We start from the raw sequence: 18480 nt of genomic DNA on the forward strand, positions 1-18480 counted from the left end.
TCCAAGTAGAATGAAATTGTTGACAACTTCAGTCTTCTCTCCATTTATCATGGTGTTGCTCATTGGTCCAGTTGCAAGGAATTTTTTTTTTTTTTTAATTGAGGTATAATCCATATTGAAGGCTCTACGTAGTCTTTGATTTTAATCATTAAGTGTTTCAAGTCTTCTTCGTGTTCAGCAAGCAAGGTTGCATATCGCAGGTTGTTACTGAGTCTTTCTCTAATTCTGATGCTGCATTCTTCTTTATATAGTCCAGCTTCTCTGATGATTTTCTCAGTGTACAGATTGAATAAGATTATGTCACAGCAGTGGTTTTAGGGGTTCATCCAATCTTCATGGCTCCAGGAAGTCTGGAACCCATGAGAATATGAAATTCTGTTCTGTACTTTCTCCCTTTTGATCAGGATTCTTCTGCGGAATTTTCGAGCCAGATACTCAGTAATGGTAGCCGGGCATGATCCAGAACTTCTGGTCTCATGGCAAAGGAGGCAGTTGTTCATGGAGGCAGTTAGCCGCACATCCCATATCCTCCTCCTGTTCCAGACTCTTCTGTTTTTTCTGTTGTTTTGAATAGACACTAGTTGTGCCTTGGATGGCCACTTGTGAGCTTTCAAGACTACAGGCACTACGCAGTGAACTAGGAGGTAGGACAGAGGCACTAAGCATGTTATTAGGGCAGTTAACTGGGATATCCCGTGAAACAATGACCCTTAACCTCCAAATCAAGAAACCAAATCCGGTGAGGTTTGGTTGTACATGAGCAGCCTCAGCAGCACTCTTTCTTTCATTTTTTTTTTCTTTTTTTACATTGTAAATGTATCTATTATACAACTTTTTACAGGTGTATAACTTATTGATGTTGTTGTTGTTGTTGTTTGCCATCGAGTTGGCCCCGACTCATAGCGACCCCTCCTTGGGTTTCCAAGGCAGTATCACTACGGAAGTAGGATTGCCCAACCTTCCTTCTGAGGAGTGGCTGGTGGGTTTGAACCGCCAGCCTTCTGGTGAGCAGTCAAGTGCCTTAGGCACTATGCTACCAGATCTCCAACTTGTTGATAGTAATTACAATACTTCGCTGTGCAATCCTACCCTCATTCAGCATGATGTTTTTATCACTTTAGTTAACCCCTCTTTTCCCCTTACCTCCCCACCCCTGGTAACCACTGATAAACTTTGCTCTCTATACATTTACCTGTTTGTGTTTTTTTACATAAGTGAAGTCATATTATATTTGCCCTTTTGTCATTGACTTACTTCACTTACCATGATGTCTTCTAGCTCCGTCCATATTGTAGCATGTATTAAGGTTTCATTTCTTCTACTGGCTGAGTAGTAGTCCATTTTATGTATGTACCACATTTTGTTTATCCACTCATCTATTGATGGGCATTTAGGTTGTTTCTACTTTTCACTCTTGTGAATAGGGCGGCAATGAACGTTGGTATACAACTCTCTGTTTGGGTCTCTGCTTTCAAGTCTTGGGTATGTATCTAGGAGTGAAACTGCTAGATCATATGGTAGTTCTATTTTTAGTTTTTATACTGTTTTCTACAACAACTATGCCAGTTTGCAGTCCTACCAGCAGTGGGTAAGGGTTCTGAATTCCCCATATCCTCACCAACATTTGTTGTTTTTTCTTCTTTTTTTTAATCTTAGCCATCCTAGTGGGAGTGAAGTGATAACTCTTTATGGTTTTGGTTTGCATCTCTCTGATGGCTAATGACACTGAACTTCTTTTCATGTGTCTGCCATCAGAGAGAGGCATTTCACAATGAGATACCATTTCACTTCCACTAGAATGGCTAAGATAAAAAAAAAAGAGAAAATAAATGTTGGCAAGGATATAGGGAAATTAGAATGTGTCTGGTGGCAATTTAAGGAGCTCTGGTGGTGTAGTGCCTAAGGCATTTGACTACTAACCAGAAGGTTGGCAGTTCAAATCCACCAGCTGCTCTGCAGAAGGAAGATGTGGCAATCTGCTTTTGTAAAGGTTTATTGCCTCAGAAACCCAATGGGGGTCACTGTGAGTTGGAATTAACTCAAAGGCATTGAGTTTGGTTTTTGGTGGCTATTTACATGTCCTCTTTGGTGAAGTATCTATTCAACTCTTTTGCTTATTTTATGATTGGGTTATTTATCCTTTTGTTGTTGTCAATGTTTTATATATATTTTGGTGATTAGGCTCTTATTGGGTAAATGGTTTCTTAAAATATTCTCCCAGTTGATAGCTTGTCTTTTCACATTTGTGTGTGGTGTGAGACATGGATCCTGTTTCATTTTTCTACATGTGGAAATACAATTTTCTCAGCACCATTTATTGAAGAGATTTCTTTCCCCATTGAATGGACCTTTGTCAAAAATCAGTTGGCCACAGCTGTGTGAGTTTATTTCTGGACTGTCAATTCTATTACATTGGTATATATATCATTATAATAACAAGCTATTTTGAATACTGAAGTTTTATAGTATGTTTTAAAATCAGAAAGTGTAAATCCTATTTTGTTCATCTCTTTCAACATATCTTTAGCTATTCAGGACCTCTTGCCATTGCTTATAAAGTTGAAGATTAAAGAAGGCTGTTGAAATTTTGATTGGTATTGCATTGAATATAGATTACTTTGGGTAGTATTAACTTAATATTAACAATATTAAGTCTTCCAGTCCATGAACATGGACCATCTTTCCATTTAAGTCTTCTTTAATCTCTTTCAGCAGTGTTTTAGAGTTTTCATTGGTAAGTCCTACACATTCCTGGTTAGATTTATTCCTAAATATTTTATTCTATTAGATGCTATTGTAAATGGAATTGTTTCCCTAATTTCCTTTCAGATTTCTCATTCCTGGTGTAGAGAAACCTAACTGATTTTTGTTTGTTGACCTAGCACTCTCTAATTTTGCTAATTTCCTCTATTAGCTCTAGAAGTTTTCTTGTGGACTCTTTGGTATTTTCGATATCATAACATCTGTGCGTAGAGATAATTTTACTTCTTTTCCAATCTTCTATTTCTTTTTCTTGTCTTACTGCTCTGGGTCAGTCTTCTAATACAATATTAAATAGAAGTGGTGAGAGCACCCCTTGTTTTGTTCACTTTGGGTAGTATTGATAGCTTAACAGTATTAAGTCTTCTAATCCATGAACATGGAACATCTTTCCATTTAAAATTATAGGAGGAAAGAATAATGTTGGCTGTTGTCTTTTCATGTGGTTCTTTCCTTTGTTCTATTCATGTGGTTGGTATTTCATTGATTGATTTTCTAATGTCAAACCATCCCCGCATTTGTGGGACAAATCCCACTTGGTCATGGTGTATGACTCTTAATAGACTCTTAATATGCAGTTAGATTCTGTTTGCTAGTATTTTGTTGAGGATTTTTATATCTATATTCATAAAGATACTGGCCTGTAATTGTTTGGTTTTGGTATCAGGGTTATTTTTGTTTAATAGAATTAATTATCATTTACATTTTTTAATGATGAAAATTAGCCCAATATTATAAACTATGATAATCCAGCTATGAATTGATAATCCCTGGGTCTGAAGCCATGTTCTTTATTAATGAATTGAACCTGCAGTGGCTGTGCTCACTTGTCAACTGAGTGTTGGTTCCTGGGTTGCATTTTTACAAATTCTGATGTCTTTCTTGTAAAAGAAGACACAGATAGCAGATGGCTAGGAAACCAGTCTTTGTTAAAAGGGAAAAGAAATAGTCATGGGTTTTGTTTTGTTTGTATTTGTTTTCACTTAATTACGTAATTTAAAACTTAACATTTCTAAACACATAATTGCTCATCTAAAATAGTTTTGAGTGACAGCACACAACAAGGGGATACGACATGGTTTAAATCAGGAAAGCTGTGCATCAGCTTTATTTGTTCAGCATACATTATTAAATATGTATGCTGAACAAATAATCTGAGAAGCCATGCTATATGAAGAAAAGCATGGCATTAGGATTGGAGGAATACTCATTAACAGCCTGTGATACATGCAGATGACACAACCTTGCAAAAGGGAAGAGGACATAAAATAATGAAGAAAATCAAAGGCCTTCAGTGTGGATTACACCTCAACATGAAGGAAAAAAAAAAATCCTCACAACTGGACCAATAAACATCATCATGATAAACAGAAAATATTGAAGTTGTCAAGGACTTCATTTTATTTGGATCCATAATCAGTGCCCATGGAAATAACAGTCAAGAAATGAAATGTATTTTACTGAGCAAATCTGCTGCAAAAGACTCTTTAAACTGTTGAAGCACAAAGATGTCACTTTGAAGACTAAGGTGCACCTGACCCAAGCCATGGTATTTTGTCACCTCGTATGCATGTGAAAACTGGACAGTGAATAATAAGGAATGAAGAATTGATGCCTTTGAATTATGGTGTTGGTGAAGAATATTCAATATACCATAAACTGCCAGAAGATCTAACAAATCTTTCTTGGAAGATGTACAGCCAGAATGTTTCTCAGGAGCGAGTGTGGTGAGATTTCATCTCTTGCGCTTGGTTCTGTTATCAGGAGGGACCAGTCCCTGGAGAAAGATAACTGTGCTCCGTAAACTAAAGGGCCAGCAAAAAAGAGGAAGACCCTAATGAGACGAATTGACACGGTGGCTGCAACATTGGGCTCAGGCATAGCAACAATTGTGAGGATGGTACAGGGGTGAGCAGTGTTTTGTTCTGTTGGACATGAGGTCATTGTGGGTCAGAACCAACCTGACTGCGCCTGACAACAACAAATGTCTATGGGATTTTACAAATACATTCTAAACCACATAAAAACTACTCTCATGATGTTTATATGCTAATGGGTGTAAATGAATAAAAAGTGCTGTGGAATAAATTTTTTTTTTTAATTTTGAGTTTGTTTTGCATTCAATGTTATGTGTATATTTAGTTTCACTCCCCATTTACCATGCCAACCCTAACCCAGTCTCCTCCCCTCCCTGCCCAGTCCCTCCCCCTGTGCCCCTCATAGTTATGCACTCCTGTTTGTTCTGCATTTCTTCATTGTGAAAGTTGCCCCTCTGGTGCCCCATGGTGTATTGCTCTAAGGGATATATTACCAGAGTATGTGGGTGCATCATGCTGGGTTGAGTGGTCTTCAGGTACATCTTGTTAACTGTTGGGCTGAGAGCCCGCCCCGGGAGTGAATTTTATTCCAGGTACAGAATGTATTCCAGGGCATAGTATTGGGGGTCTCATCAGACTCCATCTGACCAGTAATTCTGGTCATTACTGAGTTTTTGGATTTTGTTCCACATTTTTCCTCCCACTCTGTCCAGGATCTCCAGATTTGATCCTTTCCTGAGTGGTTGGCATTGGTAACCAGGCACAATCTGGTCTTGAGGGCCACAGTGTCCTAGGGCTGATTGCTTCTAAATACCCTTGGTTTTTTGTACTCTTCTTTGCTTCCAACACTAGGAGACCATTAGCTGCATCTTAGATGGCCGCTTGAAAGATTTTGAGACCTCTGTCACTACTCAACAGTGTAGGATGCAGAACAAGGCTTTATGTATTTTGTTGTGCCAATTGAGTCTGGTGTCCCCCAGTACTGCGGTCCTGAGATGTAGATCTATTGGATCTCTTTTCCCATAGTGTCTGTGGAGTGAAATTTGAAGCCTACAGGCTAATGGATGTAAATAAGTGACTGTGTAGTTAGTCCTGTGGAGAAAATTAAAGCTCGTTAAGAAAGAGTTAGAGATTTCAGGAATGGGTAGGGGCTGTAATTTCAAATAAGTTAGTCTGTGAAAACCTCACAGATAAGCTAATAATGGGCAGCTCTGGTAGCATAGTGCCTGAGGCACTTGACTGCTAACCAGAAGGCTGGCAGTTCAAACTACCAGCCACTCCTCGGAAGGAAGGTTGGGCAACCTACTTCCATAGTGATACTGCCTTGGAAACCCAAGGAGGGGTCGCTATGAGTCAGGTCCGACTCAATGGCACATAACAACAACAACAAGAAGCTAATAATGAATTTGTATGATAAGTGAATATCTGGGGAGAAACACATTCCATGTAAAGGGACCAGCAGGCACAAAGACTTTGAGGTGAGAATGTGCTTGCCATGTTTTTATGGGTCAACAGTAAGGCCATTGAGGCTGGAATGGTTGGTTAAGAGTGGTAGGACATCAGGCTAGTATTGTAGAAGGAGGGCAGAGCATGTCACATCTCAGGCCATGGGAAGGACTTTGGCATGGACAGACTTCATTTAAAAAAGGATCACTCTAGCTGGTATACAGATTAGAATGGAAGAAGCAAAGATTGAAGCAAGGGGACCAGTTATGGAGCTGTTGGAGTAATCCAGGTGAGTGGTGATGGTGCCTTATGCCAGGATAGTAGCAGTGAAAATGCCAAGAAATAGTTGGATTCTGGATATATAGTGAAGAGAAATTTTATAGGATTTGCTGGTGGTGCATGTATGGGAACAGAGGTGTCAAGTGTGATGTTTGTTTGGTTTGGACAGTTGGAAAGATGGATTCTGTTTATTGTGATAGGGAAGACTGCAGAAGGAGAAATGTTAGGGGTAGGAAATTGGGATCCAGCTTTAGATGTACCAGGTTGGAAATGATAGGTAAATAGTTGCATATACAATACTGAATAAAGGTGTGTTTGTGTATATACCATTGTTTACTTAACTGTTTCTAGTTGTAAATGCTTATAAGGCACATAGGTTGTTTCCAGTTTTTTTTTTTTTTTCCCATTATTTTTTGTTATTAAAAATATTGCCTAAAAGAATAACTATACCATTTATATTTGACTCTGAAATGTTTATATTTGAATGATAAAATATCTATAGTTTTGGAGTTTGGATTTGACTCCAGAGGAAATAATGGTTTTATTCTGAAGTCTGAAAGGAGGTAAGAAAATATATATTTCCTTTATCTTGATCCATAAAGCATTGAAATTGTTCACCTTTTCAGAAGTTGGTGCAAAGCAGCAGCCTAAAGTCAAGCTGCATGCTTTTATTCTTTTTTCTAGGGCAGGACTGGGGTAAGTGGTTTGGAAACAATAGTAGGACTTATCTGAAATTAAACTTTATGAGAAAAAATTTGGAGAACCACACGTTATCAAAAGTGAGCAAAGTACTCATTGTCACCTCATGTTAACACAGAATGGAAGAGGCAATGCAGATAACCTTTACCTTTAATGAAGTGGCAGCAAGTGACCTAGCAATGAGTTCTTTTAAGCCATTTATTTATTTATTTTTCCTTTAGGCTTTGGCCAGCATAAGCCATGTGGCTCACGTTACAATTACAACCAAAACAGCTGATGGAAAGTGCGCATACAGGTATTATGCTGACCTTTTTATTCTTATATATTTAACCTGAAATGTGCTTTCCTCCTGGATCTCAAAGTAATCCTGTCAGAACACCAGTTTTTTCTCTTTGGGCTGAGATCTTAGGTAAGATAATCCTCCCTGTTGCTTATCTACTAATAGTCTTCATGGATCTTAAAAGGTAACTTTGCACATATTATAGCACCTTGCCAGGCATCTGTTACATTCGAGTGTTCTCAGTAAACGGTAGCTGCTGCTGTTCTTTCTGCGCCTTTGCCCTTCATTAGGGTATTGCTCTGGGCTGATTATAGGCCCTGTCGCTGGGGTGCCAAGGGCCACAGTCCCTTTGCTGACTTCTAAACCACCAGCACCCTGCCCCATATGCATGTCTGTCCTGGCTTGCCTTCCCATAGGAGATTACTGGCTGTCTCTTGGGCTGGCACATTTTCAGAGGCTGATGAATGACTTTGGAATGGAATGAAAAATAGGATTTAAGAAATGAAAACAAACCTTCAGTTTTATAAGTACTGGCCAGGAGTACAATTCATGCCCAAAATGAGAAATGTATTTTCTTATCATACAGATTGTTTGTTAATTAAGACAGAAAATTGCTTCAACTAAGGGCAGTTCTGCCAGTTTCTCAGTCTTTTACAGCAGACAGACTGTGAGTTTATGAAAGTGGAGCATTTCTGAGCATGCAGTGTGAATTATAATCGCCCTGGGATCTGGGTGAACTGATAAGTTAGAATCCCCTCTCGCAAACTGGGGAGACAGTTGTAAGTTAACATCTTTTTTTTTTAAACCTATATATTTTTAGGTTTTTATTTTGAGGTAAATACAGAGTCACAGAATTTACAAAAATAGTGTAGGGAGGACCTGTGTACTCTTCACCCAGTTTCCTCCAAAGGAAAACTAAATTTTTCATAATTATACTGTCAAAACAAGGAAATTGATACTGGTATAATGTGTGTGTATAGTTTCGTATCATTTTATCATGTTTTATCATGTGATCATTTTATCACAGTGATGTATCTATCACTGCAGTCAAGATACATGTAACTGTAACATCACCACATGGATCTCTCCTCATGCTACCTGTATCAGCTTCCTGTGGTTGCTGTTACAAGTTAACCCCACAGTGGGTAGCTTAAAATAACAGAAATTTATTCTTTCACATTTTGGGAGGAATTAACATCATCTTATACAGCCTGTAACACAACTTGAGTTTCTTCCCCCCTGAGGTCATGTCCCATCCCTGCTTTGAATCTTTGGTGGCTCCCCTGCCATCCTTGGTTGCATGAAATCCAGAGTCATCATCCCGGCATTCAGGGCCCGCCCAGTGTGCTTCCAGTCCACCTTTCCAGCCACTTCTCTCCATAGATTCACAGCTGTCATATGTTCCAGAGCATCTGTGCTTCTGTCCTGGTGTTTGCCTTCCTGGATGCTTTTTCCTGGTCTCTCCATCTGAAACACTTCTTCCCTAATGCCCAGATGAATTAAGCTTTCTCCTACATTAGGCTGAATGTTTCCCCCTTTTTTTTTGATTACTTAGCACATTGTCCTATATTTTAGGTAAAAGTCTTTGTTCTCACTAGATCAAGAGCTTGGCAGGGCCTTTCTTTTACTTTGTTTTTTTTGGTTGAGTTTTTTTTTTTTTTTAATAATTTCAGTTTGGGTGAAAATTTACAAAGCATATTAGTTTTCCATTCAACAATATATACACCTTTTTTTTTCTCCCCATGACATTGGTTGCAATCCCCTCAAAAGCACTGTTCCCACTTCCTTCTTACCAAAAAAAACCCAAACTCACTGCCGTTGAGTTGGACCCAACTCGTAGCAACCCCTCTTTGGGTTTCCGAGGCCATATCACTACGGAAGTAGATTGCCCAACCTTGCTTCCTCCTTGGTTTCCCCGTTTCCATTCATCTTTCTTTCCTCCCCCTGCCTTTGTCCTGAACTTTGTTTCTGGGCAAATGCTGCCCTTGTGGTCTCATATGGTTGATTGTACTGGGGAGTACATTCTTCCCTGATAGTATTATTCACTTTATATACTTGTCTGTTGTTTGGCTGAAAGTTGATCCCCAGGGATGAGTTCAGTTCCAGGCATGAAGAGTGTCTAAGGCCCACAGTCTTGGGGATACAGCTGTCTCTATCAGACCAGTAAGCCTGGTCTTTTTTATGATTTTGAATTTTGTTCCACATTTTTTTTCTCCCTCTCTGCCCAGGACTTTTTATTATGATCCTGATCAGAGTGGTTGGTAGTGGCAGCCAGGCACTATCTAGTTCTTCTGGTCTCAGGGTAGTGGAGGCTGTGGTTCACATGGTCCATTAGTCCTTTGGACTGATTGTTTCTCCAAGTCTGTCTTTATTATCAGGCTTCCACAGGCCTGAGACATGGTAGCTCCTCAATAAATTATTACAGAAACACTGAAAAAAGTTTTTTACTATTATCTTAGGCAATGGTAAGTCTATTGTTTGGGAGCTCGGAACTCAGAAATTAAAAGTAACATTTGCTAGCAGTAAGGTAGCAGCTCTGGTGGCATAGTGCCTAAGGCATTTGACATATAACCAGAAGGCTGGCAGTTCAAACCCACCAGTCACTCCTCAGAAGGAAGGTTGGGCAATCTACTTCTATAGAGATACCGCCTTGGAAACCCAAGGAGGGGTTGCTATGAGTCGCAGTTGACTCAACGACAGGGATTTTTTTTATTTTCAGCAGTAAGGAAAGAATAAGAATTTTTGTGTGTACAGTTAAGAATGAAAATTATGGTATTAGTTGAAAAATACAGGCAAAAATGGTAAGTAATCAAGACAGTATAACATGGGTATATTTTAATCTTTTGTTGGTATTTATTTCTTACCATTTGGATAAGTATCTGTGTTTCTATTGAATATCAATAATCTCTTATGTTTTCTGGTCAGAGCAAGTTACTCAGATGGGAAGCTGAAAGCTCCTCCTAAACCATGTGCAGGCAATCAGGGGACCCAGATCATGGTAAGAATGATACATGAGTGTGCAAGTCTTTGAAAAAGAGCTTTGTATAAATATTGAAATAAGAAATAAAATTGTCTCTGAATTTTCAGGGTAATAATAAAATGAGTTGTTACATACTGGTTAATAGAAGCGCCAAGATGTCACCTTCTAAGCAAGAGAAATGACTTCTGGCTTTTGCGACATGGCAGCCTGTCCACTCCCTCATTCATTTTTAAGGATCTGGGAGATTCTTTTATTGGGGGGTGCACAAATCAGTACAGGGTTGTTGGCATTGAATGGACATTCAGCTTGGCTGTAGAAGATGTAGATAAGAGTCCCAGCCTTGCCACTCAACAAGGTTGTACATCCGGAGGCAAGTCAGTTGTTTTCCTTTGACTTCAGTAGATTTGCTCAGCTGTTGCATGCAGCAAAGAACAGCCACTCACCTTCCTCAAAGGCTATTTGGGAAGTTAAATGATTGTATCATTAATAGGGAGGAAGTTTATCATACTACCTTATTTCGGTGGTGCCACATTTTGCCTCTTCCCATTCTGTGATCCACAGAACACCTTGCTGTCATGTTATGCATCCCATCCCCCCCCCCAGTACCCTCAGCAGAGCACACCTCCTGGAAGGCATTTCTACCTTGGTCATCTCCTTCTTGATGAGACAGGCATGAGGCAGAAATTAATCTGTGCTTCACGTGGTGGGTTAAGAAGGATCTTGTATCAGGCTGACTACAGTACAATTTCCAAGGAAACCAAATCACCTCAGAAATTTTATAGTCTTGATTTGAAAAATATCTTTGAATGCCATGTGATATTATAATCAGAAATTTAAATGTTTACCTCCTTAAATTTTATACTCTCTTTGGCAAGAGCTTTTAATTCCCAGCACAAAGCATAGAGCTTGACATGGAGATGTGCTGTTGAGTTGATTCCAGCTCACGACAGCCCTGTGTGTTTCAGAGAACAGCTGTATTCCATAACGTTTTCAGTGCCTCTGACCTTTTGGAAGTAGATCGATAGGCCTCTTCCGAGGTGCCTCTCGGTAGGTTTGTACCACCAACCTTGCGGTTAGTAGTTGAGTGCTTAATTGTGCTACCCAGGGACTCCTGACATAGACATAATCCTCAGTAAGTATTTGAGCAATGAATAAATGAATGAATGTTGGAGGCAGGAAAAATATCCTTTACTCCATTGTTAATGCTGCTCTATCTATTGCCCCTTCCTCGTAAGTGCTTAGAACTGTGCTCTTGGTAAATATAATTAGATTCTTTCATTGCCTTAAGACCTAGCTTTAGGTGGAACAGTTTGGGTCTTTACTTCCATTTATGTCGATGAATTTACAAGAAAAATTACTCTTCTGTACAGGTGGAGGACCTTTTTTACAACATAGCCACGAGAAGGAAAGCTTTGAAAAATCCAAGTGAAGAGTATGGGAAAATTTTGGAAGTTGTTGGCAGGTACATTCCTGGGAGTGGTTCCTTAAAATTTCTTAAAAGGAATGTGTTCCTGTGCTTGTGAATTGAGAGTAGTTGCTGAGCTAGGTGGGGAACACTAATAAATAGTAGCCTATGTGTTGTTTCTGGTCAAAGTTTAGTCACCAATTGACGTTTTCTCTTGTCCCCAGGGAAGAGCATTTGGTCTCTTTATCAGTGAGTGTTCTTTGGTGGCAAGTGAAGCAAATGGATACTAAAAAAAAATCTCACTGCCATTGAGTTGATTCTGACTCATAGTGACGCCCATTGGGTCTCCAAGGCAGTAAATATTTACAGAAGTAACTGTCCCATCTTCCTTCTGTGGAGCAGCTGGTGGGTTTGAACTGCCAACCTTCTGGTTAGCAGCCAGATGCCTTAGGCAGTGAGCCACCAGAGCTCCTAAATGAACTCTAGCTACTTGAATCCGGAAAGAATTTATTGGAAGGCTAGGAGTTATCTCCAAGTGAAAGGAGACGTGAATAGCTCCTTGGGGAATGCGGGAACCAGATGGCTCCAGGGATTTAATGTAGTACCCAGCTCCAATTGTTACCATTTTTTCCTAATTTGCTCAAGAATCTATTTCCTAGGAAAGTGCTTCTGGTTGCCATAGCTTGAGTCATACAGTCATGTGCCCATTTTTGTGGGGAGGAAACCTGTTAACTGACCATCTTACTAAAGGAGCATCAAGTGGAATGGAGGCAAGGTAGTTTCCAAAGGAATATTAGCTGATAAACAGGGAAGGGGTTTAGGACAGGTGAAAACATTATGTCCACAACAGACAAGCTGCTAGTACAGCAGCTCCAGATGGATGGTCCTTGCATTCTAACAGGGATGTACTGCCTATTTTTCAGTATTTCCAAAAGATCTAATGTGAATCAAACATTTGCCTGTAATAAAGTGGCATAAGTTTATGCATCAGGTTTCTTTACGTTTTATTAAAATTGTATATGTCAGTGGGGAATATTCATTATCTTCTGAAAATAAGGAGTTCTGCTTGGCTTTTACGGTTCTAGGTGTGATAAAGTGAAACATTATTGTTAATGAATAGATGCATTTTGCCAGATACAATCCTTCAGTTCATGGGATCCATGGAAGGAGGAGTAATAACAATGGCCATCAAAAAAAGGCTGGGAAATGCTGGAACAGGACCTGGGGGTAAAGGAGTGGGAGAGTACGAAGAGTGTACTGTGTGCTCTGAGAGAGCATAAAAGAGGTGCAAGGATGGGTAAAGGTAGGTTCTCAAGATGTCCTTGAGACAACCCAGGACAAGTAAGATTATGTTGAGATATTCCAGAGTCTAGTTATCAACACACCAGCCACTCCTTGGAAGGAAGGTTGGGCAATCTACTTCCATAGTGATACTACCTCGGAAACCCAAGGAGGGGTCGCTATGAGTCGAGTCCGACTCGATGGCACATAACAACAACAACAACAACAGTCATCAACCCATAAAAGCAAAAAAAGAACCCTTTTGTTTGTTCGATTCAGTCATGTTTAGCATTATCTCTGTGAAGTCTCTCCTGGTTATTTTCCAATGGTTAGAATTTGATAGATCAAGATACTTTTGTTTGTATGTATCTGTGCTTAAATCACTCAACTACCAGTTTATCTAACTAGAAAGGGTTGCACATATATTGTTCATTTGGCCATTCTCTACTTACTGTTTTTTTTTTCCTTTTCCTCATCCAGGTATTCAATACACAATTCAGGCATTAGTTTCTCAGTTAAAAAAGTAAGTTCTTGCTTTATAGGGAATGGTTATGTGTTATGAAAAGAAAAAAGGAGATATTAGAATTTTTCTGTGGAGATGAAGTTATGATGTTCTGATCACAACTGTGAGATTATAAGCCATAGTATCTTCTGTTTATCAGCAAGGTGAGACAGTGGCTGATGTTAGAACACTGCCCAATGCCACAACTGTGGACAACATTCGCTCCATCTTTGGAAATGCTGTTAGTCGGTATGTTGATGACCTTTGCAAAAAATCTTTTGCATTCCATGTCTTGATTCATCATTTCATTGGATTATTTTGGAATCTGTCAAGATAGCACCTGCTTTAAGATTTTGCTTTAATCAAATATGCAGGTTTACTGTCTTGCTTCAGGTTTGTTAATGGAATCTTTATTCTGTCTCGGTGATTGTTATCCCCTAGAGGCTCTGGGGCCTGTAAACCAGTATGTTCTCTCTAGGTCTTTGTCTTCAAAATATTTCTAGTCTACCAGAATTCTGTCATCTGCGAATGGTCCCATTTCCCAAAACTCTTGAAGGCAGCACCCAGAGTCCCAGAACCCATCCTCTACTTTGAAGGACAGCATGTTCATTCCTTTAAGCAAAACCAAGTCTCATTGGGGAACAGCCAGTTTTCTTGTAATTACACTTTCTTTCTAATTAAGTGTTAATGGATTATTTTTTTACCATGCCCCCAGAGCAAAGGGAGAGCTTTATTCTACAGTGTGACTGAGGAGCTTCTCCATTCAATTTAGTAAGTCTTAGAATTACTTGCTAAGAAATTCCTAGGGACTGGAAGAGTTTAGAAATACCTTGGTGCAGCATTTCTCAAAGTGTGTTTTCAGAACACTGACCTCTTCAGATGCTTTGGGAAGAAAGGTTTGGTGGATCAGTGTATATGGGGAACCCTGCAAACCATACCCTCCACTTGGAGATTGCAGCACACATCACTGCTTGGAAAGCTACCACAATCCATTCAGCAAATGTTGCTGAGTGCTTGTTCATCACCAGGCGCTGTGCTATTTATATGATAGGGATATAGTAGTGGACAAAGAAATGATTCCTACCCTCAGAGAACTTATATTCTAGTTAGAAAGACACCTTAAATAATTACGCCATTTGTTAGCTGATTCTGTGAGATGCTTCAAAGGAAAAACATAGGGCACAGTGGAAGAATCTGTTGGGGTCAGTGAGGAGAATAGTCAGCGAAGCTCATTTGAGGATATAATCCTTGAAATATGAAGGACAAGCAGGAAATACTTAGCCGAATATGGATTAGGAGGAGGGCTTTCCAGGCAGAGGGACCAGCACTTGGGGAGCCCCTAAAGCAGGAAGAAGTGTGGTTTTTCTGAGAGCCATCTGTTTATCTCCCTTATCCAAGAAATATGCACACTGGGGGACATTTATGGTGCTATTCAGTAAGGAATTCAGGAGAGGTGAATTCTTCTTAGGACTTTATCTTTGGTTTAGATTACTAAGATACTAACTATCAGTAAAATAAGGACCCAGAACTTGGACTTGCAGTTATATCCCAGCAATTCAGGAAGTGCCTGGCCGATAGCATAGGTGCTTGAAACATTGACTGGCTGAGTGGGTAGGTGAGGCAAGGATGGATGGGTAGATGGCTAGATGGCAGGCCCAGGAGCCCTCAATAAGCAGTGTCTCTGGAGTTCTTATTTGGCTGTTAGTTTATGAAGAGGAGCCCTATATTTTCTAACACTGATTCTTTTATGATGTTTGCTTTTCCCAGTGTTTTCAAAAGTCTCAAAATATTTCTTTTCTCACTAGAGAATTAATAGAAGTTGAGTGTGAGGATAAAACCCTAGCCTTCAAAATGAATGGCTACATATCCAATGCAAACTACTCAGTGAAGAAATGCATCTTCTTACTCTTCATCAACCGTAAGTGAAAAGGGCCAAGTGGGGAAATCCATCCACAAAGGATATTTTAGGAGCATGGGAAAATTCCTAGTCCCCAGGTGTGATTACATTTGGGTGTTGTTGTTATGTGCCGTCGAGTCGGCCCCAACTCATAGCGATCCCTCCTTGGGTTTCCAAGGCAGTATCACTACGGAAGTAGATTGCCCAACCTTCCTTCCAAGGAGTGGGGGAACCTTGTGCAAAGTGTCGTTTGATTAGGAAACATAACTTTTGGCCTAAGTTTGTGCTCTGCCCTCTGTGGCGTGCTCATTGCTGACTGTTGCAGTGTCTGGTTCTCTCCTCCAAGAGGGAACCCAGAGAGGGCATCACAGGCCCCTGTGAGCCGGCACACCTTCCTCACTGACTGGCATTGGAGCCAGCCCTGGGCAGGGCTTTGTTCTCATCTTACTTAAAGGTTCATAGGTGAAACTGCATAGCAAGACACAGAGGGACACCAGGGGTACAGACAGTGTCATTAAAGTAAAGAAATTGGACACTAAGCTGCTTGAGATTTTTCTCTTTGAAGAATGAAAGTTATTATACAAACAGCAGAAGTAGAGATCAGGAAGGAAATTAACTTGGATTTGTCTCAGATTCCTCTCCAGTCTTTCTTTCTCTGCTGGCATGTTGTTTGCATGATTGCTACTTACTAAGTGAATACTATTTTGCATTCTGCTTGTTTTCACTGAATTGCGTATTACAAGCTTTCCAGAGATAATGATCGAACAACAACAAATAATCAATCCCCAAATCGTCTGACTAGATTTTTCATTCTCCCATCCAGAAACAAGGTGCAGCTTTTTGTTTGTTCAGTTTTATCATACAGGTCCCTGACCTTTATTGTTTAAAACAATTCATAATTATTTTATAGTTTCCTTATTTTTGTTTTATTTGTTTGCTATTCCACTTGTGCCTTTATAGCAGTAAATTCAGCTTTCCATTTATGTCTTAAATTAGGCATGTGTTACAGCAATTATTCAAACAAAAACAGAGGAGAGCCAGTCATTTTATAAATACTCTGTTCAAATGATTCATATTAGCAGGCTTTTGGTTTTTTTTAATCTCCTTTACTAGAAAGGAGTTAAGCTTGACATATAACAAAGCTTGCTTTAATCAAGCCTTAGAAAATGTGTTTATTGTTTTTTTCCCTAACTATGAAGAATAAATGATAGCTGCTTTGTAACACATGTGTTGACTAAAGAGTAGACAAGCAAAAATCAGTATAAATGCCGTTTGATGGGCAGACCCCATGTCTCTGCTTTTAAGCTAATCTGTCTGCGATACTAGGTTGCCAGTAGCAAAGAAAGATGAGACTTTTTCTTTTTTAAATTTTTATTGTGGTGGAAGTATACACAACAAAACTTTACCAATCCAATCATTTCTACATGTATAATTTAGCGGCATTGGTAAATTTTTCATGTTGTGCTACCATTGTCACAATCCTTTTTAGAATTATTCCACCACCATTAACATAAACTCCGCGTCCTCTAAGCAAAAACTCTCCATGTTCCCCTCCATATCCTATCTGGTTACCACTAATAATCTTTGTTTTCTATATATTTGCTTATTTCATGTAAGTGAAATCATACAGTATTTGTCCTTTTGCAATTGACCTATTTGCTTAGCATAATGTTTTCAAGGTAAGAGGTCAAACTCTTGAGCATGTTATTTAGTAATATACACCCTGTGTAGCCTCACTCAGAGCATTCCCCTGGCATGTCCTCTGACGTTTCTGACATGTCAGAAATCTCAGCACAAGGGCTCTAGGTGTCCTTTCAGCAGATGCCCATTCCTGTCCTAAACCTAATGGAGTCAGGACAGGTGTTAATGAAATATGACACTTATTGAAGGGGCTGTGGGTGTGGTGAGCATTCAAAGAATAATAGTTGCCTCAATCACATCACAGCTACTCGACTCGTTGGAAATTAACGGATGTGGCTGTTTCTTTACTTTAATAAGATGGGACAACAGATCATCTAAAATCTGTTGGGGGAGAAAGGAGAGCTGTGTTTCTTGAAAAACATGCCTTCTTCAACCTTCATCTTATCTCACCTAAAGAACTTACTGTTTCTCACCTCCTCCAACTTTGCCCAGTTTCCTGAATTACCTTCAACACACATGTAGACATCTGTACTTCCCAAAATGCCTGAAAAACTTATTCTTATCCTTCATTACCTTCATTATTCAATTTGGAGATACCCGGTGTTGAAACTCCTGGCTCCATTATTTAGCACACACATCTTTATATTAGTGTCTACCATTTGGGATTGGAATTCATTTATTCACAAGCTGTTGACCCCCAGCATTGGCACATGTGCTGGGTAGCCTGTAAGTGTTTGCAAAATGAAAAATCTGAGAGCTGATTTCATGCTGCCCTTTGTGCCTAGTAAGGGCAAAGGCAGTCAGCATGGGCTGAAGGAGGAGAAAGGCTATTGGAGGCACAATGTATTGCTCTGTCATATTTCTGCTACTTGGGTAAGAGAAGAGAGTCCCAAGCCCTAGTGAGATGCTGGGAAGCCATAACATAGACTCGGGGCCCTTCCCATCTGGGGGCCTATTTGGGCAGCAGCAGGGTCTGATGTGGATGTCACTTCAAAGGTTTTCTCCTGAGGTGATTTCAGAGCATGGTATCAGTGTGTGCTTGCGACCATACCCTTCAGGACATTTTGGGCTTATCATTTTCTGTTTATTTTTTAGATCGTCTGGTAGAATCAGCTTCCTTGAGAAAAGCCATAGAAACAGTGTATGCAGCATATTTGCCCAAAAACACGCACCCATTCCTGTACCTCAGGTAATGCAGCACAAAAAAAATTCTTCATCCAGGACTCAGAAGGAACAGAAATTCTTCCAGGCTCTCTTCTTCGAAAGAAATGTGCTTGCAATATGTCAATCTCAATAAGCCCCATATACCACTGGGAAGGGATAGTTTGTCCCGTCTCACAGGTAAAATATTTTCCTTCATTCGTTCACTTGTTTAGTAGAACTTCACTGGACACTTCTTCTACGTTAGGCGCTATGTTGATGATACAAAGGTTAATGATGTGTCTCAGCCCTTCAGGAGTCAGTCTAGTGGTGTCAACATTTTGTGAGCAGTG

At 39.8% G+C, this 18480-nt stretch overlaps 1 protein-coding gene across 1 annotated transcript in view; it reads left to right on the forward strand.

Moving 5' to 3' along the window:
* MLH1 (mutL homolog 1) overlaps positions 1 to 18480 on the forward strand; it is a 65353-nt gene that overhangs the window by 8678 nt on the left and 38195 nt on the right. The window contains exons 4-10 of the mRNA XM_007945683.2: positions 7223 to 7296; positions 10207 to 10279; positions 11632 to 11723; positions 13428 to 13470; positions 13610 to 13698; positions 15255 to 15367; positions 18083 to 18176. Coding sequence (XP_007943874.1) covers positions 7223 to 7296; positions 10207 to 10279; positions 11632 to 11723; positions 13428 to 13470; positions 13610 to 13698; positions 15255 to 15367; positions 18083 to 18176 — 578 coding nt within the window. The remainder of the gene's footprint in view (positions 1 to 7222; positions 7297 to 10206; positions 10280 to 11631; positions 11724 to 13427; positions 13471 to 13609; positions 13699 to 15254; positions 15368 to 18082; positions 18177 to 18480) is intronic.

The sequence above is a fragment of the Orycteropus afer genome, unplaced genomic scaffold (genome assembly GCF_000298275.1).
Source record: "Orycteropus afer afer isolate SDZICR_OR568_19922 unplaced genomic scaffold, OryAfe1.0 scaffold00142, whole genome shotgun sequence".
In the NCBI taxonomy this organism is placed as follows: domain Eukaryota; kingdom Metazoa; phylum Chordata; class Mammalia; order Tubulidentata; family Orycteropodidae; genus Orycteropus; species Orycteropus afer.